The sequence below is a fragment of the Pelophylax lessonae genome (assembly GCF_965119305.1).
Source record: "Pelophylax lessonae genome assembly, chromosome: 3".
Taxonomy (NCBI): Eukaryota; Metazoa; Chordata; class Amphibia; order Anura; family Ranidae; genus Pelophylax; species Pelophylax lessonae.
Window position 1 is genome coordinate 579,101,872 of NC_138770.1, and position 22,192 is coordinate 579,124,063.

The following is a 22,192-nucleotide window of genomic DNA, read 5'->3' on the forward strand; positions in this document are numbered from 1 at the left end:
ACTTCAAAAAGCTACGGATTTATTTCTGAACGCCTCAGCTACAACATTATTTACAGAAGATAAGTATTATGGAGAATTGTGTAGAACCTTAGTTACCCTAAAGTACCCCTAATCATAAATTATACTACACTCTATCTGAATTAATGTATACCGTTCCCAAGTACCAGCCTTCCCCCTCTGGCAACTGTCTACTAGTCCATTAGACCGCATTAAGTCCAATATTGGCCAATAATAGGGTGTGGAAGAGAGCAGATAATCTTTAAACGTCATCAAAAACTGCATTTTAAAAATGTTATGGATTTCAGGGCCCCTTGACCCATGAAGATGTCGGATATTTGCAGGCACCTACATTTCATTATGGCAGACAGCTTAACTTTAACTATTGACGAAAGCACCAGTTTGACATGCCTGTAATAAAAGTCTACGACCATTTGATAGGAACCATTCACTATTCACAAACAAGTTGAAACCCTCTGCAACTGACTTGGACAGTGATGTTCTGAGATGAAAAATGACAGCCGTAGACCGCCACAGTAAAAGCCTACATGCTGCATTGCCGCGGAAACACTCAGATAGTTCAGAAGCATACAGGATAAGAGAAACTTTTAAATATACTACAGAACAATAACCGCTTCAATGTCTTCCACTCATTACAGAATTTTCCCCCTTCAAATGCAGGCGCTTTCCATGATTATTGTTAATGAAAAAGCTATTTAAGCTTGGAACCAGAGTTGACAAATGCCTAAAAGACCAACATCTGCTCAGTGCATCTTTGCTCCTCTCAGCTTTATGTTCAGCAGACAGGAGGCTTGGGGAAGGAACTAGTGTCAGAGGACAAAAAATGAACAAAGCAATCTTACTACTTCCATCCCTCTGCTCATCAGCCCAAATAAAGCTTATTAGATCTGCATCTTTTACCATTAATGCTTCAAGATTTCCCAAAATGCACACAACCAACAAAATTTTGTTAAAGGAAAGAAAAGCAACAGTTTTTTAAATTAAAGTGTTCTGAGATCTCTGAGTGGAGTCTGTTCCATCAAGACAGGGGGGAAACCACTGAAAGCCTTCAACAGGAGGGGATCTTGTTTCTTATAAATACAAGAGAGTGGACATAAGGGAAGCTGTGTTACAGCCATGCGCTTGTTTGGATTTGGTCCAAAGAAACCTGAGGCGGTTAGAAATATAAAGTTGTCCAGTGAATAGCTTGTTGTTCACTAAAGTAGTAAAGGGTAATTCCTGACAGGCAGGCTGGATCAAGTTTGTACTTTGGAAATGAACATTAAGGTCCTGTGTGGAGCATTTCCAGTCCTGGAGAGACAAGTGTTTCCTTTTGGTTAGACATCACCTTTTTTGCTCCCAAATGTCCCCCATATTTAGATCAAGATCCTTGAGTCCTTTCAGAGCCTGGACATTTCCAGTGTAGAATGCAATATCTGCAGCTACCATTCTGCAAAAAAATAAAAAAAATGGATTGTAAATAAAGTAAAGATGAAGGGTGCAGCAATTTTACTGGAAGTTACATATAAATTGGTTGAAAACATCTTTAAAATTACACTTTATGCAATAATTTCCCATTGCCCCCGCAAAGTGGGAAATGAGACAAATCAACACCTTGCACAAATGTTTATGAAATCTACATTTTTTATAAGACACAGAATTTTTTTTTTTTTTTTGGGGCACGTAAACACAAATCCAGGCTCAAACAGCCCAAAACATATCTAGACAGTAATGGGAGATATCCTTCTCGAAAACAATGAAGGAAATGTCCTGATTAATGGCTGGTACATTTGCAAATTTAGGAAAGAGTGGGTGTCTCCAAAACCATGGGCCTAGATAAGCCCCAATAGGCCCATATATGTATTGGACACACACTTTGTGGGACTTTAAAGGTGGAATTCACTTGGCATATAAAGATAAATAATAATACAAAATAGTAAATAAAATACAAAAAGTTTATTGATACAAATCCATATTGGAATAAAATCACAAAATGATACCAAATGTCAATGCATTAGTGTAATACAATCGAAGAACCGTATCTTGTGGTATTAGGGTCACATGGGTCCGACATGTTTCGCCGCCAATGTATCGGCTTCTTCAGGGACCTTTAAGAATTGGTGACCTCCAAGTAGGTTCTAAATACAGACAACAGTTATCATCTTTAAAACATTTTCTTTTGTTACATAGTGAAAAAATGAAAAACTATACAATTATCACAAAATTCATAATTGCTCACCAATTATTATATCCGGGGCATGTATATATCTATGCTCTTAGGCAGAAACTGTGCGTCCATCCAAGGAATATAAAGCTCCTGGATAAAGTCCAGCTGAACATGTCCTCCCTGAGAAACAGAGACTGAACCGAACAAGGCTAGACCACAGGAATTTCCATAGCTGAACAAACCAACCATAAAGCGGTTGTTGCCTCCTTGAAATTAGAAAGGAAAGGAATCAGATATATGATATATGGCTGTATAATATTTGAAGCCAATTGACAGCATGGACAGGGTGCGCCTGAATATAGGGTGACCAGAAAAGGAAGGTGTTGTAAGGAATGATTGGTGACCACTATAAATAGTATAAAAAGAACCCATGTACAAATAATAAATATATATAATAATGGTGATATGGCCTGTATACTGACCACATAACCACATTAAGGGTGTGCGTTTATGAGAAAGACCGCGTGTGCCTAAGTAATGCCAATATGACATACTAAAGTGCGTGCAAGAAAATAAATAGGAAAAGATAGGCCACAGGAAAAGCATAGAGAGCACCAGAGGATTATAGCCCCGAGCGCAGTGGAATGATCCCAAACATACCTCCGGAAGAAATAGACCGATTGTTAGAAAAGCCCGTAAATAAGTGCCGCAAAAGAAAGGGTCCATGTTGTCTATTGCATAGCCACATGTTCAATAAGAATATACTTACGAATATATCAAAGTGTCATCAACATCGGTACAGCAGGCAGCGCCACCGTAGTCGTGGCCTGCTTGTACCGCGCTGTGTCCGGCATTAAATGCTCAGTCCCACCGGAAGTGATGCGGTCGTGACTGACCTCTATCACTTCCGGTGCGGGCGCCATTTTACGATCCTCTCCCGCGCTACCGCCAAAAGGAAGAGGCGGGGCGGAGGGAGCGGATCGTCGCACATCCGCCCGGAAAGGGGCTGACTCGGGGATCAATATGGGAGGAGAGCAAGATGGAGAATTGTTAACTCACCAACCCCGGCTTGGCGCCCGAATCTCCGTTAATAAATAGGGGGGATCATTGTTCAGCCAGATGGATCCAACACAGCTTAGCAGCCCTGATTTAGAGCAGAAAAATTGTGCAATTACAATTACAGAAACAAAAAAGGATATACATATCATGTTATCATAAAGGAATGAACAAAGAAGTCCATTAAAACATTATACATAGTGTGCATAACAGAAATTATTATGTCACTTCTTGAATTAAAGTGGCATAGAAATACGCCAACTCCGTATGGGGGGATTTTTATTATTTTAAGTTCAAGGTGGTCCCCTTGATAGTCCATATACCGATATATACTTATATTGATGTAATCAATATATATATATTATACCTTGTCTTCTAACTAACATACAACAGAAAAAGAAGAAAAAGAAAAAGGGAAAAAGTGAAGCCCAATGAGGGAAGGGACCAGGAGAAATATATAAGTAGCGACAGGTAATTCAAAAGCATTCACAGCTTAGAGAAGAATATGAGATGGAATATGTTTTAAATCTCAGTATTATTCCAAAAATGGTTTAAAAGATAAAGCTGTGTTCAAACCTGGTGGCTTAGTGGCCTGTAATTTATATATCCATTTCACCTCTGCTTTGAGGATAGCATTGTCATAATTACCCCCTCGTGGATTTCGTTTGACAGCTTCCAGAACTATAAATTGTATAGTATATGGGTCAAAATTGTGATGTAAACCCACGTGTTTACATATTGGTGTGTACATAAGGCCGGTATCTATATAGTAAAGATGATCATGTACCGTCTGGCACAGGGTCTAATTGTCTTTCCCACATAAAAAGCCCCACAGAGGCATGTGGCCAAATAGACCACACCCTCTGTGAGGCAGGTAGCATGGAACCGGGGTCTAAATGTACCTCCGCCTGGTAGTGGGAAGAGGTAGCCCTCCCTTACCCATGGGCATTCAGGACATTGTCCACATCTATATGTACCTAAACCTTCTACTGCACCAGGGGTCCCTTCATCCCTTCATTGATAATGACTGTGGACAAGTTTGTCCCTAAGGGAAGCTGTTTTGCGATATACCACTTCAGGATATGGTTTGATGTATCTAGAAATTACATTATCATCAGCTAAGAAATGCCAGTTTTTGGCCAACATGTTTCGTACCATAAGGTGCTGTGAATTGAATTTAGTAATTAATTTAGTAGTATTTGATGCTGGTTTCTGACGAGAACCAAATATTAATTTGTCTCAAGGCTGGATATTAGCCCTATTAAAGGCCTTCTTTAGTAAATTCCTGCTGTATCCCCTGGCTAAAAGTCTTTCTTGCAGGGACTTAGCCTCTTTTTTGTAGTCCGAGTCCAGTGCGCAGTTACGTCACACTCTCAAATATTGAGAATAGGGAATACTGCGCACGAGTGAATGTGGGTGGCTACTAGTATGGTGTAAGATTGTATTGCCTGCTGTATCCTTACGGTACAGCGAGGTATGTAATGTCCCGTCCGGATTGAGATAAATCATAGTGTCAAGGAAGGCTATTTTACTGGCGTCATATTGAACTGTGAATTTAAGGTTGTAACTGTTAATAGAGATAAATTCAATAAATTGTAATAATCTTTGGATTGTACCAGTCCAGACTATGATGACATCGTCGATGTATCTGCGACACAAAGCCAGGTGGCGCAGATACATCGAGGCGGCATCATTAGCAAACAACTCCCTTTCCCACCCCCCCAGGTACAGGTTGGCGTACGATGGGGCACACGAGGTCCCCATCGCTAACCCCCTGTACCTGGAGGTAAGTGGTTTCACCGAATGTAAAAACATTCGATCTCAAAATATGATCCAACAGTTGCACTTTTTCCCTTTTTCTTTTTCTGTTGTATGTTAGTTAGAAGACAAGGTATAATATATATATTGATTACATCAATATAAGTATATATCGGTATATGGACTATCAAGGGAACCACCTTGAACTTAAAATAATAAAAATCCCCCCCATACGGAGTTGACGTATTTCTATGCCACTTTAATTCAAGAAGTGACATAATAATTTCTGTTATGCACACTATGTATAATGTTTTAATGGACTTCTTTGTTCATTCCTTTATGATAACATGATAAGTATGTATATCCTTTTTTGTTTCTGTAATTGTAATTGCACAATTTTTCTGCTCTAAATCAGGGCTGCTAAGCTGTGTTGGATCCATCTGGCTGAACAATGATTCCCCCCTATTTATTAACGGAGATTCGGGCGCCAAGCCGGGGTTGGTGAGTTGAGAACAATTCTCCATCTTGCTCTCCTCCCATATTGATCCCCGAGTCCGCCCCTTTCCGGGCGGATGTGCGTCGATCCGCTCCCTCCGCCCCGCCTCTTCCTTTTGGCGGTAGCGCGGGAGAGGATCGTAAAATGGCGCCCGCACCGGAAGTGATAGTTAGAGGTCAGTCACGACCGCATCACTTCCGGTGGGACTGAGCATTTAATGCCGGACACAGCGCGGTACAAGCAGGCCACGACTACGGTGGCGCTGTCTGCTGTACCAATGTTGATGACACTTTGATATATTCGTAAGTATATTGTTATTGAACATGTGGCTATGCAATAGACAACATGGACCCTTTCTTTTGCGGCACTTAGTCACTGGCTTTTCTAACAATCGGTCTATTTCTTCCGGAGGTATGTTTGGGAACATTCCACTGCGCTCGGGGCTATAATCCTCTGGTTCTCTCTATGCTTTTCCTGTGGCCTATCTTTTCCTATTTATTTTCTTGCACGCACTTTAGTATGTCATATTGGCATTACTTAGGCACACGCGGTCTTTCTCATAAACGCACACCCTTAATGTGGTTATGTGGTCAGTATACAGGCCATATCACCATTATTATATATATTTATTATTTGTACATGGGTTCTTTTTATACTATTTATAGTGGTCACCAATCATTCCTTACAACACCTTCCTTTTCTGGTCACCCTATATTCAGACGCACCCTGTCCATGCTGTCAATTGGCTTCAAATATTATACAGCCATATATCATATATCCGATTCCTTTCCTTTCTAATTTCAAGGAGGCAACAACCGCTTTATGGTTGGTTTGTTCAGCTATGGAAATTCCTGTGGTCTAGCCTTGTTCGGTTCAGTCTCTGTTTCTCAGGGAGGACATGTTCAGCTGGACTTTATCCAGGAGCTTTATATTCCTTGGATGGACGCACAGTTTCTGCCTATGAGCATAGATATATACATGCCCCGGATATAATAATTGGTGAGCAATTATGAATTTTGTGATAATTGTATAGTTTTTCATTTTTTCACTATGTAACAAAAGAAAATGTTTTAAAGATGATAACTGTTGTCTGTATTTAGAACCTACTTGGAGGTCACCAATTCTTAAAGGTCCCTGAAGAAGCCGATACATTGGCGGCGAAACATGTCGGACCCATGTGATCCTAATACCACAAGATACGGTTCTTCGATTGTATTACACTAATGCATTGACATTTGGTATCATTTTCTGATTTTATTCCAATATGGATTTGTATCAATAAACTTTTTGTATTTTATTTACTATTTTGTATTATTATTTATCTTTATATGCCAAGTGAATTCCACCTTTAAAGTCCCACAAAGTGTGTGTCCAATACATATATGGGCCTGTTGGGGCTTATCTAGGCCCATGGTTTTGGACACCCCCACTCTTTCCTAAATTTGCAAATGTTACATATACAGGGATGTGGTGCAAATCCACTTGGCTCACAGGCACATGAGTATGGCATTTATCTTGTTTTAATGGCTGGTACATATGGACTGAATGTCATGTAGTATTGGACAGGTCAATAGAAACCACCTGACATTTGGCCAGTGTGTACAGCAGCCTATCCGGCTTTTGTCAAACAGACATGCTGGGAAAACCAACAGCTGATCAGTGCTTGCAGCCAATGGTGGGGGTGTTAATTATCGATGCAGGAGGATTTCAGATACAGAAGAGACATCAGCACAAGGGACACATCCTACTGACTAAGTAATGTCCCTTGAGCGGATTTTTTTTTTTTTTTTTGGGGGAATGCCACAAGTGGCTGAGGGTGACCAAGTGTTGCTGCAGGCAAACAGGAAGGACAGACTTGGGATCGAAGTTCCACGTGGCTCCAGGAGCAGCAGTGGGGAGAATGCAGTCTGGCAGTAAAAAGAGGTTGAAGAGTGCACGAGCAATACAGCAGAATGTCAGCATTAATTCCCTTCATGGCAAGCCAGTAGAAAAAGGAAGATTCACATTAGGCATGCAGCGACCAATAAAAACGAGGGAGCTTCTGGTGCCTGGACCAAATAGCCCACTTACATAAATTAGACTTCAGAAACAGAACAAGCGCAAAGGCAATACTAACAGCTCAGAACCTGGAAAGTGCTCTGCAGCTAACTTAGTAAGAACTAGTCAGTAAAATTCTCACGCTGGGCCCACTGACCAAGGGCCACTTAGTAGCATGCCCTATGATGTCCAATCCAGTGAGTTCTAGTCACAGTAAGAACATAAGTCAAGTCTGAGTGCAACTGTCCTGGGTAGGTGCAAGAAAGTTAAGAGACCTCCTGCAGCTACTACACACAGACACAAATCTTAACTGAAGGGAAAATAATTAGCTAAAAAAAAAAAAAAAAACCCTCCTAGGATACTAGCAAAATCTGAGAAATTCTAGGCTGACCTACAGGTTTTATTGGTTGTCAATGCCCAATCTTCCTCTAGGCAATCATATAACTTTAATGTTTGCAATGGGCAAAAAAAAAAAAAAGAGACTTGTAAAAATTCATCACTTTATAGTTAACCTTAAATGATGACCCATAGACTATTCTTCAACTTGTATTACTTGTGGGGAAACCTAGCATTTTTTCACAATATGTGCTTTATTATGCATGATCAGCCTAATGTTATAATTGTACAGTATCTTGCAAAAGTTTTAGGCAGGTGTAAAAACAAAAATGCTGTAAATTAGGAATGCTTTCAGCAAGCGAAATCCAAATCAAATCAATATTTGGTGTGACCACCCTTTGCCTTCAAAACATCATCAATTCTTTTAGGTACACTTGCACACAGTTTTTTAAGGAACTCGGCAGGTAGATTGTTCCAAACATCTTGGAGAACTTGCTACAGATCTTCTGAGGACGTAGGCGGCCTCAAATCCTTCTGTCTCTTCATGTAATCCCAGACAGACTTGATGTTGAGATCAGGGCACTGTGAGACCAAATCATATTTTCAAGGACTTCTTGTTGTTCCTAATGCTGAATATAGTTCTTAATGACATTTAGTGTATGTTTGGGGACATTGTCCAGCTGCATAATAAGTTTAAGGCCAATCACACATCTCCCTGATGGTATGGCATGATGGATAAATATCTGCCTATATTTTTCAGTATTGAGAACACCATTGATCCTGACCAAATCTTTAACTCCATTTGCAGAAATGCAGCACCAAACTTGCAAGGAACCTCCACCATGCTTCACTGTTGCCTGCATACACTCATTATTATACTGCTTTCCAGCCCTTTGCCATTAAACTGCCTTTTGCAACAGCCAAATATTTACACCAGCTGCAATTTTTCTGCACCCCAGTTCCTATGTTCATTTACTTTCCATTTTGTTAATTCATAAAAATAAATTAACCACTTAAGCCCCGGAAGATTTTACCCCCATTCCGACCAGGGGGTATTTTGCGATTCGGCACTGCGTGAATTTAACGCACAATTGCACGGTCGTGCGACGCTGTACCTAAACGAATTTGACGTCCTTTTTTTCCCACAAACAGAGCTTTCTTTTGGTGGTATTTGATCACCTGTGCGATTTTTTGATCACGCGCTATAAACAAAAAAAGAGCGTCAATTTTGCAAAAATAGCAATATTTTTCACATTTTTTTATATGAAATTCCCCCCCAAAAAAATGTAAAAATCAAAATTTTTAAAAATTTTCGGCCAATTTGTTTTATGCTACCTATGTTTGGTAAAAAAAATCGCAAAAAGCGTATTTTGATTGGTTTGCGCAAAAGTTATCGCGTTTACTAACAAAGGGAAAGATTTTTGTCATTTTTGTTGTTTTTTTTTTTAACGCGTAATGGCGGCGATCTGCGATTTTTTTTGCGGTACTGCGACATTGCGGCGGACAGATCGGACCCTTGACTGACATTTTTGACACTTTTGGGGTTACCAGTGACATTTCTACAGTAATCAGTGCTATACATATGCACTGTTACTGTAAAAATACACTGGTAGTGAAGGGGTTAACTTTATTTGGAAGGGAGGGGCTGTGTGTGTCCCTAGGGGCGTGGTTTCTACTGTGATTGGCTGTGGCTCTAGCTGTAAGGACACTGATCAACGGATCTACATACCAGATCCGTTTTATCAGTGTCTTTGCAGCGAGGAGAATGACAGGCAGTTTGTTTACACAAGCTGCCTGACATTCTCCCTCTCCCCCGCCGATCGCCGAGTGGCCGGCGGACATCGGGTCCGCTGGTCACACGCGCGGGGGGGGTCCGTGACCACGCGGGAGCGGGAGCGCGCCCCCGGGGGCGCGCGCTCGCTCCCTAGACCCTCACAAGCAAGCAACGTAGCCCTACGTTAGTTTGCCTGTGAGGGGCTGACCGCCGACGTAGATAGTCGTGCGGCGGTCGGCAAGTGGTTAACATGTATTTCTGAAAGCATTCTTAACAGTATTTTTTTCACACTTGCCTTAGACTTTTGCACAGTACTGTTTGTGCAAAGGGAGAGGGTTCTAAAGGAGTGAGCAATTTTAGCAGAAGACTACCAGAAACATTAGGCTGAAGTGCCCAGCAACAAAGCCCTATATCCAAGAGACCTACATGTTAATATCTATAGATTTTTTTCAAAAGATTATTATTCCCTTTAAATGGGGTGATGTGAAGGTTGTGGGAATGAAACAGAATAAAGTACAGCTTAGAAAATGAGCATAAGGCCCCTTTCAAATGGGCTTTTCGATCCGATCTGCCTGTCCGTTTTACAGGTGGACCGGATCGGATGCTCCATGCAGCCCTATGGAGTGGCGGATGTCAGCTGAGACATCTCCGCTGACACCCGCTACTCTCCGATCTGATCCTTCCTGTGAAATCCGGACGGATGGAAACCCTATTTTCCATCTGTCTGGAGAATCGGATAGGATCGGATGAGAACGGACAGGCGGTCCATTCTCATCCAATCTCCCCATAGAGAAGAGCAGGAATCTGACAGCTCTGTCTCTGCACACAGAGCGGAGACGGAGCTGTCATCCGCCTGCTTAGCGGGGATCGATCCCCCACTGAGCAGAACGGACTCCGTCACGCGCACCATTGTGTGAAAGGAACCGAACTGGGACAAATAAAGATTAATACACATTCTATTAGCACTTTTTATAGCAACGTATCTCATGGATGTGACACACTAGACATTTTTCCGCAATCCAAAAAAGAAAACACAAGCCATCTTTAGTCTGAAAAAATATACATTAAAGTGAAACTTTACCCATAACAACTTGATAAAAGATAATGTTCTTTAGCAAAGAACATACATATCCTCATTATTAATTATGATACCAAAATTAGCGTGTGCTGTAAATTGCCTACAGCATTGTTCCTGTTTCTTCTTGCTGCCATTTTGCTAAAGCCCAAATCAGCATTTGCTGAAGTGATCTAGCAGGACTTGAAGCAATATTAAAGTATTGTTTAAAAAAAAAAAGAAAAAAAAAAAAGGGATTTTTTTTACTTACCGTTTAAATCCACGACGGACACAGCACTCCATAAACCATAATTACTGTGTTATATTGCTTCCTTTAGGAGGAGGACTAGGCAGAGCAAAAAACACCTGGCTACGCCCATGGGCCGTCCTCAGCTGGTATATAACCCCCCTCTCTGCTCTAGGTAATCAGTTTAGTGGCAAGAAGGATTAGAGGTATCAGAACTCCATCAAGGGTTGAGTGCTGTGTCTGTCGATGAACTCTGGGAAAAGGATTTTACGATAAGTACAAAAACCCAATTTTCGCTTTCGTTCATCGACGGACACAGCGATCCATAAATCATAACTACTGGGACGCCCAGAAGCAGCGCTAAAAGGAAAATGAGGGGTGGGGAAATAACCCAAGGTTAAACATATGAGCCCTTAACCAGGACACAGAAGCCTTAAGCGGGTCACTGGAGCCCCGTCTTAAAAATGAAAGTTTAAAGAAAAACACCTCATGAGGGAACAGCCCCTCCCAAACAGCAGCCTGCAAAACTTTGCAGCCAAAAGAAGCATCCGCAGATGCCATAGTATCTACCTTATAGAATTTTGTGAAGGTATGCAGCGATGACCAAGTGGCCGCCCTGCAAACTTGCGATATTGATGCTTGATGACGGAAGGCCCAAGAAGCACTCAGCGCCTGAGTAGAATGCGCCGTGACAGGGAAAGGTGAAACCTGACCTTTAATGGAATAGGCCTGAGTCACTGTCTGTTTGATCCATATGGAGATGGTAGCAGAAGCGTCCAGGAGCCCTTTTCTTGGTCTGTCCGTAACCACAAAAAGGGAGTCTGACCTCCGAAAGGACTCGCACAAACCGCATCCAAGAAATGCAAAGTAAATTCCTTGGGATGAGCTGGCTTGGGACACAAGAAAGGCAACACAAAGTTCTCATTCATAAAGTCAGAGACAACTTTGGGCAGGAATGATGGACAGGGACGAAGAACCACTTCATCCCTATTGAACACTAAATAGGGACTGCGACAGGATAATGCTGCCAATTCCAATACCCAGCGGGTCGAGGTAATAGCCACCAAGAATGTCATCTTCTCGGATAACGTAGGCAAGGGAATCTCCCGAATATTCTGAAATGGAGGTTTCTGGAGAACAGAAAGTACTAAATTTAAATCTCATGGTGGCAAAAGAGACCATACAGGTGGAGTCACATGTCGAACCCCCTGAATGAAGGTGCGAACAAAAGAGTGCATGGCTAGGGGTCGCTGAAAGAAGATTGCCAGGGCAGACACCTGGCCCTTGATGGTACTCAAGGCTAACTCCTGATCAACGCCCTGTTGAAGAAAGGTTACAAACCGAGCCACAGAAAAGAATCGAGGATGAGCGCCATCGACTCACACCAAGAAATGTACGCTTTCCACGTACAATGGTATATCCTGCTGGAAGACGACTTCCTCGCCTTCACCATAGTGGGGATCACTGATCCAGACAGACCTCTATCCCTCAGTACCTGGCTTTCAATAGCTAAGCCATTAAAACCAGTGACTGTAAAGCAGGATGGTAGATCAGCCCTTGGGACAACTGGTCTTCTCTGAGAGGAAGCCCCAAAGGGCCACCAGACTGATTGGAAGATCCTCGCCCTTGATTCCTTGCAGGAATTGTGGAAGAAGCCTGAGCAGAGGATGATACTGGCATTACAGTGGCCCTTGGACTCCTGCAGCATTTGACAGAGGAACCTGTGATCTTGCCATGAACCTAGATATCCTCCTGTGGAGCAGAGCCTGCTAAAGGAGCTGCATGTAGGACTGTGCAAACTGAACTGTCTTGAAGGTGGATACCATCAGACTCAGAAACTGTATGCAAAATGGGAGAGAGAACTATCTGTTTGACAGCAGCCGGTAAATCACAGCCTGTGGTTCCTGAAGTTTGTCCAGAGGAAGGACCACCTTTGTCAGAATTAGAATCAGACCTAGATAAATTAATTCCCTGGACAGGGGGATAGGGGAAACTTAGGTAGTTCGGACATCACCTTAACCTTGGCAGGAATTAAATACGCACAAGTAGATTCAGGACCTAAAAAAACAGAAAAGGACAAGCTTTGTCATCCTTTCTGGGTACCCCCAAAAGAATCATTTTGTGGATCCCCTTGACCGTTATGAAGGAGGTCCACGAGGCCAGCAACCAGCGAAGATGTCCCCCTACCCCAATAATGGGTGAAGGCAGACGTTAATGCTGAAGGGGTCTTGTCTGCCTTCATCACAAATAAACTGCATTCCATGAACCAACTAGTCCGCTAAACCAGCATAAGCAGTTGGGGAAATGCTAACCCCCCAGGCCCTGGCGCAAAAGCTTGGCCCATTCAGTTAGGGTCTGAGACACCAGGGCTGAGGCAAAGACTGGCTGCAATGTCGAACCAGCCATAGTAAACATGCTGCGTGCCACAGCCTCCGATTTCTTGTCAGCCGGGTCCTTAAAGAACGGTAATTCCTCTACTGGGATCATGGTAGCTTAGTTCAACATAGAAACAGAAGGGTCCACCACTGGTGGACTAGTCCACTTTTTTAAAAGTGACTCCTCAAAAGGTTAATGTACAGCAAAACATATGGGGACCACAAAGGGTAATTTTGGTTGTTCCCATTCCTTATAGGAAAACCTGTCAAAATAAGGCACATAAGGAAACACCTTTGGAGTGTAAGGTGACTTATGTGTACCATACGACACAGTCGCGTCCGTGGCTACATCAGCTGCATCGTCCATTTTTAAAGTCTCACGCACTGCAGTGATAAGTGTGTCTACCAGCGCTTTTTTATTCAGTGCTGCGACCATGGAGGAATCATCCTCACTAGCGGATGGATCTATGGGTGTGATATTAAGCCCCCCTGGAAGGGCCGCGCGTCCATGAAGGCATCAGGCTCAGAATCAGATGAGACAGACTGAGCAGGGAAAGGCGGGGGACACTTCCTCCTGGGCCTTTGCCTACACACCACTTCCACCCAGGACCACTAAGGACTGCCGGACCACCTCCAGTGCAACCATGGGAAGCTGGGGTTCCGAGGGACCTGTCACCTCCATGAGGGGTTCAGCGGGGGACATGTGACCCTGAGGCTCCATAAGGAAAGGAAGACCTTGCAGTACAAAAACAATCTTTTGGCACCACTAAAGGATCCTCCCAAGGCTCAGGGTACCTATTAGAGAGAGATAACAGGGACCCCCAAGGACTCACCCTACCAATCGGTGGATCGCCGAAAATTTGGACCCAGCCTCACCATGGATGCCATCCCTGTTCATATGTCCCGAAAAAAGAGGAAACTGAGGAGGAAGAGGAGGAGCCTCTGCGTTCCCACGAGGCTTTGGTCGTCTTCAGCGTTTCCCTGACTAAGGGAAAATGCCCCCCCCCCCCCCCGTGACATCGGGCTACACAAATATGGCTGCCAGCTGGAGACCAGCCAGACTAAGGGAAAATGGCCCAGTGACATCGGGCTACACAAACATGGCCGCCAACTGGAGACCAGCCAGACAAATGGAAGACGGCCCCCGTGACATCATCAGGCTTCACAACATGGCCGGCAACCGGAGACCAGGAAGACTAAGGGAAAATGGCCATCAGCTACAACATGCTGCCAAGATCTTCCCTGTGCCCTCTGCAACGCTGCACCCTTTGCAAGGGGACCCCCTCCTGAAGGTAGGACACACGTTAGGGGAGACTCCGCTGCCACTCTGCACTGGGATCCCCCTGCACTATAGCCTCAATGCAAATAGTGGGGCATGCCCCTAGGGGTTTCCAACACTGGGTCCTCTCCAGACTACCAGGACAATACACACTATCCCAGGACCCTTACAGAGTGGAGATATCAAGGGAGACCCCAGGGGTCTCTACTGCATCCTTTGCCATGGGGCCCCCACCAGACTCCAGGTCCAGACAGGGGAGAAAGGGAGTGGGGAAAGCCCAGCTCACTGAGGAATTTTAAAGGATGGGAGGAGGGAACCTGCAGGTCTGACCATCCCTAGAGGTTACCCGCATCCACCCAAAAAAAAAAAAAAAAAACGCCAAAAGGGGAGAGGCAGGACTGTACTTACCCTTCCATGGTGCGGGTAATGCTCCAGACAGAATCCTCGCCACCGAAGTAGGGGAGCTGTTGGCCAAGGGACCACTGTGACTCGAACCCAAGCCCGGTCATATGCGACCCTTCGAGACGTTTAACTCGTGGGCCAGCCTCTGTCTGCGAGGCTATGTCATGGCCGACCTAGTGTGTAGCTGCAGTCTGCACGCACTAGCTGGTTGAGCTAGGGGGAACATTGGATCTAGATTATCCAGCCAATCGCCCAGCCTGGCAGTTGATTGTAGATCCCCCGAGATAAAATACAAAAAAGATGCAAGGAAAGAGAAAAAAAAATTGCTAGGACCAGCGATCCCAGCCGGAAGCCTAGGTCCTTACTCCTGACTAGACAGATTAAAACTGATTACCTAGAGCAGAGAGGGGAGTTATCTACCAAGCTGAGGATGGCCCATGGGCGTAGCCAGGTGTTTTTTGTTCTGCCTAGTCCTACTCCTGGAGGAGGCAATATAACCCAGTAGTTATGATTTATGTCCGTTGATAAACGAAAGAGAAAATCATGTTATACTTACAGGAAAACAACAGCTGTAGAAGACAACTGCAAATATGTGTGGACTTTAAGGGCACATCATAAAATAGGCTTAGGCACAGATATATAAAAAAAACACATTTATTAATTCAATAGTTAAAACCAATACTCATTAAAAATGGTGAAACTGACCAAACAAAGGTCTAAGTCACCAAGCATATGTGCAAATAAACATGACTAAATACTGTAAGTCGTGTATACACAAAAAGTACAGTACATATCAGACAATGCGTGGATATGAGAATCAGCTGTGCTTACTTGCTTGGAAAACGCTGCCCTTTGTAAGTGTTATATTTTTAGCCCTTTAATAAAAATCTTCAAACGGAGAGCATTAGATGTCTGCTTCCTTTTATGCATGTACTGATTGTGGAGGAACTTAGAAGCAGCCATCCAGAGGTAGAGAAGAGTGGAGTCTGTGTGACCTGATATGCTGTCCGTCTGATTTTGGAGGTGAGCATATATGTATGCCATGGTGATGGGATCATAAGAGCACTTTGATCATCACTTGCATGGATCATCAGCACCTTGACTGCACTCTGGGGGACTGTTTTTCATACCTTCTTTAGAGCCTGCATTAAGAGGAGTCTGCTCTGTTTATTCACTTTATGGACTAATATATATCTGATTTCCATTGCATTTGGCATGCTTGATGTAATGATTAATGGATTGATGCACATCTTTATCCATTATTCCATTGATTGTGTGGAAAAGTGTTTTATTATGATTGCGCTGTACTTGTATGTGTTATGTATTGTGTATACATGACTTACAATGGTTTTGCACAGAGCAGCCCGGATCCTCCACTTCTTGGGTCCCATGCTGCCGCTTCTGGCTTCTCCCTCCTTCCCCCCACAGCAAGCAGCTTGCTCTAGGGGCACTCAAGTAGGCACCCTCTTGACCCACGGCTCTGTGTGTCTATTCACATATGGTGCTGTGGCTCGGCCCCGCCGCCTCCGTCTCCTAATTGGTTTACTGGCTGTGATTAACAGCAGTGGGAGCCAATAGAATGCATGAAGTTAAAAAACCTTCAGCCTTTACAAACACTTTAATTTTATGACTAAAGTTTCACTTTAAGGTGTAAGGTCTGCAGTCTGTCCTCGCAGATTAAAAAAGCTTTAAAACCAAAAGATGTCTCTCCGGAAAAAGAACACGGCTCACGTCCCTTATTTGCTGCTAAAGAATGTTAGGATCTCTCACCCGTGCAGTGGCCCTCCGTCATTGGTGACATTTAGGTGACACAGCTGACTCTTTAAGTGAAGCCTGCAGCTGCTATTAATTCGGAGGAACAGAGCCTGTAAGTAGAAGAATATCATTACTTATATTATCAAAATAGGAACTGCAATACAGGTGTGGTAACATACAGTAAAAGAAACAAAAACATTTGGGCATAATAGAAAAGATAAATGATTTGGTAATACCGATTGTGTACACAACACAAGCACAGACACAAGACAAACCTGTACAGAAATCCCTGCATGAATATGCGGTTAATTTTGGTCATTTTTCTTTAAAATGCAACTCTAAGGGTCCTTTCACACGGGTGGTCTGATCAGCGCCACCTGTCAGTTTTTCAGGCGGACCAGATCGGACCCTCCATTCACCCCTATGGAGCCGCGGATGTCAGCGGTGACATGTCTGCTGACACCTGCCGCTATCCGACCCTGTCCGCCAAATCCAGATGAATGCTGGATCTGATCGGGTGAAAACGGGCAGGCAGTCCTTTTTCACCCAGTCTCCCCATAGGGGGGGGGGACAGGACTCTGTCCGTCTCTGCTCTGCACAGTGAGCGGAAACAAACCTGTCATCTACCTGTCAACGCCCCCAATTGACTTTAACTGATTAACCACTTTAGCCCCGGAGGATTTTGCTGCTTAATGACCAGGCCCTATTTTGCGATTCGGCACTGTGTTACTTTAACGGACAATTGTGCGGTTGTGCGACTCAAATAAAATTGACGTCCTATTTTTCCCACAAATAGAGCTTTCTTTTGGTGGTATTTGATCACCTGTGCGATTTTATTTTTTGTGCTATAATCAAAAAAAAGAACGACAATTTTGAAAAAGAAAACAATATTTTTCACATTCTGCTATATAACATTCCCATAAAAAAAAATTTAAAAATCTAAATTTTTTAACATTTTAAGCCAATTTGTTTTCTGCTACATATTTTTGGTAAAAAAAAAAAAAAAAATTGCAATAAGCGTATTTTAATTGGTTTGCGCAAAAGTTATTGCGTCTACTAACTACGGGAAAGATTTATGTAATTTTTGTTGTTTTTTTTTTTTTTACTAGTAATGCCGGTGATCTGCGATTTTTTGTGGGACTGCGACATTGCGGCGGACAGATCGGACCCCTGACATTTTTGACACTTTTTGGGGGTACCAGTGACATTACTACAGTAATCAGTGCTAAAAATATTCACTGTTACTGTAATGCCATTGGCAGGGAAGGGGTTAATACTATTAGTGATCAAGGGGTTAAATGTAAGCCTAGGGGAGTGATTCTAACTGTGGGGGGGTTGGGCTTGTGAGATCATCACAGAGACATGCGATCCTATATAGCAGGATCACATAGCCTCTGTGATCACTTCAGGGAGAATGACAGACCGCTGTGTTTACATCAGCCGTCCATCCTTCTCTGTCAGCGGGGCTAGATCGAGAGTGGCCAGCGGCCATCAGAGCCGCCTGTCACACGCACTGGCTCCCCCGGCTGACGAGCAGGGACGGGAGCGTGCCGCCAGCTACGCTCGCTCGCCCCCTAGAGTCTCCTGAGCGAGCAATGTAGTACTACGTCGGTTTGCCCAGGAGCGGCCGGCTGCCGCAGTAAATCTGTGGTGGGCAGTCATCAAGAGGTTAAAGACCGCCCCACGTACTTTTACTGCGGCAGGGTGGCCCTTAAGCACAAAATTACATACCTGTACGTGATTTCTTGCCCTGCCTAGGGCGCACATGCAGATGGAGCCCAGCACTTGCTGTGACTGGACACAGCGAGAGCCAATCAGCGGGTCCTGTGGACCCGATGTTTGCCAGAAACCCGGTGATCGTTCAAAGAGAGGCAGAACGGCGGCCTGCCTATGTACACAAGGCAGGGTGCTGTCCTGCTAGTAAGGAAGATGCAGATATTGTGTTTCTGCCAAGCAGGAACACGGTTCTCTGTGTTCCTATAGTGCAATCATCCCCCACAAGGTAAACACTTTTCGGGACACACATTTGACCCTTTGATTGCCCCTGATGTGAACTCCTTCCCTGCCAGTGCATTATTTTTAGCAACGATCACAGTTATAAGTGTTACTGGTCCCCAAAAAGTGTCGCTTATTGTCAGATTTGTCTGCCACAGTCCCGCTGATCGCTGCCATTACTAGTATAAAAAAATAAAATAAATAAAAAGTACACAGATCTATCTCAGTTTGTAGACGCTATAACTTTTGCGAAACCAATCAATACACGCTTATTGGGATTTTTTACCAAAAACGTAGAATACATATTGGCTTAAATTGATGAAGAAATTCGAAATTTTACATTTTATTATTGGATATGTTTTATAGCAGAAAGAGAACAAATTGGATTTTTGACTTGCCGTAAAATCCATTTCTCTGATGTTCATTGACGGACACAGCTCCTGCTATTCATAACCATTGGGTTATTCTTCCCCCCACAGGAGTAGGACACTAGGCAGAAAAGAATTCTGGCTACACCCATTAGCAGTCCCAGGGGGTATACTCCCTCTCTCTGCTAAGCAACTTAGTTTTGTTTCAAGCAGTGTCAGGAGAATTATAACTCCACAGAGGGGCGGGTGCTGTGTCCGTCAATGAACATCAGAAAAATGGATTTTACGGTAAGACAAAAGTCCCATTTTCTCTTTCGTTCACTGACGGACACAGTTCCTAATATTCATAACCACTGGGATATCCCAAAGTAGTGTTAAACATGAGGGGTGGGAACATCAAAAAAATTCCCAAGGCTAAACATTAGCCAACCAGGCAACAGGAGCTCAACCAAACAACTGGAACCCACCTGAAAAAAAAAACAACACACCCTCAAAGAGGATCAGGTGTTCAAACAGTAGCCTGCAAAACGTTGCGGCTAAAAGAAGCATCCGCAGATGCCAACGAATCCACTTTGTAGAATTTAGTGAAAGTGGGCACAAACAACCAAGTGGCCACTTTGCAAACCTGCGTCACTGACGCCTGATGACAAAAGGCCCAGGAGGCACTAAGTGCCCTAGTAGAGTACGCCTTGACAGGGAAAGGAGGAACCTGACCCCTGATGGAATAGACCTGAACCACCCTCTGTCTGACCCATCTGGAAATTGTCGCAAAGGAAGTGGACAACCCTTTTCGAGGTCCATCCGTGAACACAAAGAGAGAGCCTGACTTCCTGAAGGACCCTGTAGCTGCCAGGTACACCCTAATTGCCCAGACCACATCCAAGGCAAGCAAGGCAATTTGTTTCGGATGTTTAGGCCTGGGACACAGGAAAGGCAACACAATTTCCTCATTCAAATGAAAATCAAAGACAACCTTTGGAATGGACGACGGAAAGGGGCGAAGAACCACCTTATTCCTGTGAATAACCAGGTAAGGTGAACGACAGGATAACACTGCAAGTTCCATCACCCTGTGCGCAGGGGTGATAGCCACTAAAAAGGCCACCTTCTGGAACAGCATAAGCAGGGAAATCTCCTGAATATTTTCAAAAGGAGGCTTCTGGAGAGCTGAAAGCACCAAATTAAGATCCCCAGGCGACAACGGAGCCTGCACTGGAGGAACCAAATGTCGGACAACCCGAAGGGAGTGTGAGGCCAAGTTGTTGGAAGAAGACCTCCAAAGCCGACACCTGGCCCTTGATGGTACTCAAGGCCAATTTCTGTTCAACCCACTGTTGAAGGAAGGTCCAGATCCGAGCCACCGAGGAGTGAGGAAGAACCCCAAGAGACTCACACCGCGCAATGTACGTTTTCCACGTACAATGGTAGATCTTCCTAGGAGGTAGATTTCCTAGCTTTCAACAGTGTAGGAATCACCGACTTTGATAAACCCCTATCCTACAGCACCTGGCATTCAACAGCCAAGCCGTCAAAGCAGGTGACTGTAAAGCAGAATGGAAGATCGGTTTTTGGGACAGCAGATCCTCCCTGAGAGGAAGCTGACAAGGAACGTCAGCAACCAGGTGCACCAGATCAGCGTACCAAGCCCGACGAGGCCAGTCCGGAGCCAATAAGATGACCGAAATCCCTTCTGCCTCGATCCTGCATAGAAGTCATGGCAGAAGCGAGAGGAGGGAAAGTGTAAATCAGACTATACTGACCCTACGGGGCCACCAGCGCGTCTGTGGCATCCACCAGAGGATCCCTTGACTGAGCCACAATCCTCTGTGCCTTTCTTTTGAGCCGAGACACCAACAGATCTACCTCGGGGGTGCCCCACCGGAGACACAGCTGATGAAACTTCTCCGGATGAAGGGATCATTCCCCGTGGTCCAACGCTTGCCGACTGAGGTAATCAGCCTGACAATTTTCCACCCTGGGAATGTGTACAATGGAGATGGCTGGAATGAACCGTTCTGCCCACCTTAGCATGCCGGCTACCTCCAGAGCCGCCAGGACACTTCTTGTGCCCCTTGGCGATTGACATAAGCCACAGCCGTGGCATTGTCCAATTGAATGCGCACTGGACAACCCTAAAGACGATCCGTCCAATGATCCAGACACAGTCTGATCGCTTGGAGTTCAAAGACTTTTAAAAGGGAGTCTGGACTCAGGCAGGCATCTGTGGTGACCACTGTCCAATACAAGGGGAGGAAGGAATTTCCCAGCCGAAGCGCCGGAGAACAAAGCCAACATATCAGGGACTCCTTCGTGCCCCGACTCAGCCGGCTTAGATTGTCCAGAGACTGCCAAGTCTTGTTGCATTTGGTCAGAATATCCATTTGCAGGGACCTCGTATGGAACTGTGCAAATGGAACCACCTCGAAGGTAGACACCATCAGGCCCAGCACCCGCATGTAAGTCCGGAGGGATGACCATTTGTTGAACAGCAGGCGGCGAATTGCAGCCTGCAATTTCTGGAGTTTGTCCAGAGGAAGGAGCACTCTGGCTAAGGCCGAGTCCAGAGTCAGGCCCAGATATTCCAGCTTTGTGGACAGAACCAGAGAAGACTTCTGAAATTTCAGAATCCAGCCGAACTCCCGCAGAGTTCGTATTGTGATTTGCAAGTTTTCCACCAGAGCAGAGGGAGACTCTGCTTGCAGAAGCCCAGTACCGCAATCTCCCGTTGGCGTAGCAAAGCTAGCACCGGGGCTAACACTTTTGTGAAGACCCGAGGAACAGATGGGAGACCAAAGGGTAACACCAGAAACTGATAATGCTCCTCTCCCACAGCTAAGCGGAGAGAAAACGCTGTTGACTGGCACATATTGGAATGTGAAGGTAGGCATCCTTGATATTGATAGATGCCGCCACCGTTCAAATGGACTCCATTCTGAACTTCTGTACCCACAAAGAAGTTTAACACCTTGAGGTCCAGGATTGGATGCACTTTGCCTTCCTTCCTAAGAACTAGGAACAGGATTGAGTAAAAAACCCATGAAAAGGTTTCGGGGACAGGACCAAGACAATCACCCCTTGTAGGAACAGGTCTTGTAC

At 44.4% G+C, this 22,192-nt stretch overlaps 1 protein-coding gene across 1 annotated transcript in view; it reads right to left on the reverse strand.

The window, feature by feature from the left end:
- Positions 1-595: 595 nt before the first annotated feature.
- Positions 596-22,192, reverse strand: part of VPS54 (VPS54 subunit of GARP complex) — a 243,203-nt gene continuing 221,606 nt past the window's right edge. The window contains exons 22-23 of the mRNA XM_082252138.1: positions 16,749-16,843; positions 596-1,447 (exon numbers count right to left, since the gene is read on the reverse strand). Of these exons, the coding sequence (XP_082108264.1) occupies positions 1,342-1,447; positions 16,749-16,843 (201 nt within the window). The 3' untranslated portion in view covers positions 596-1,341. The remainder of the gene's footprint in view (positions 1,448-16,748; positions 16,844-22,192) is intronic.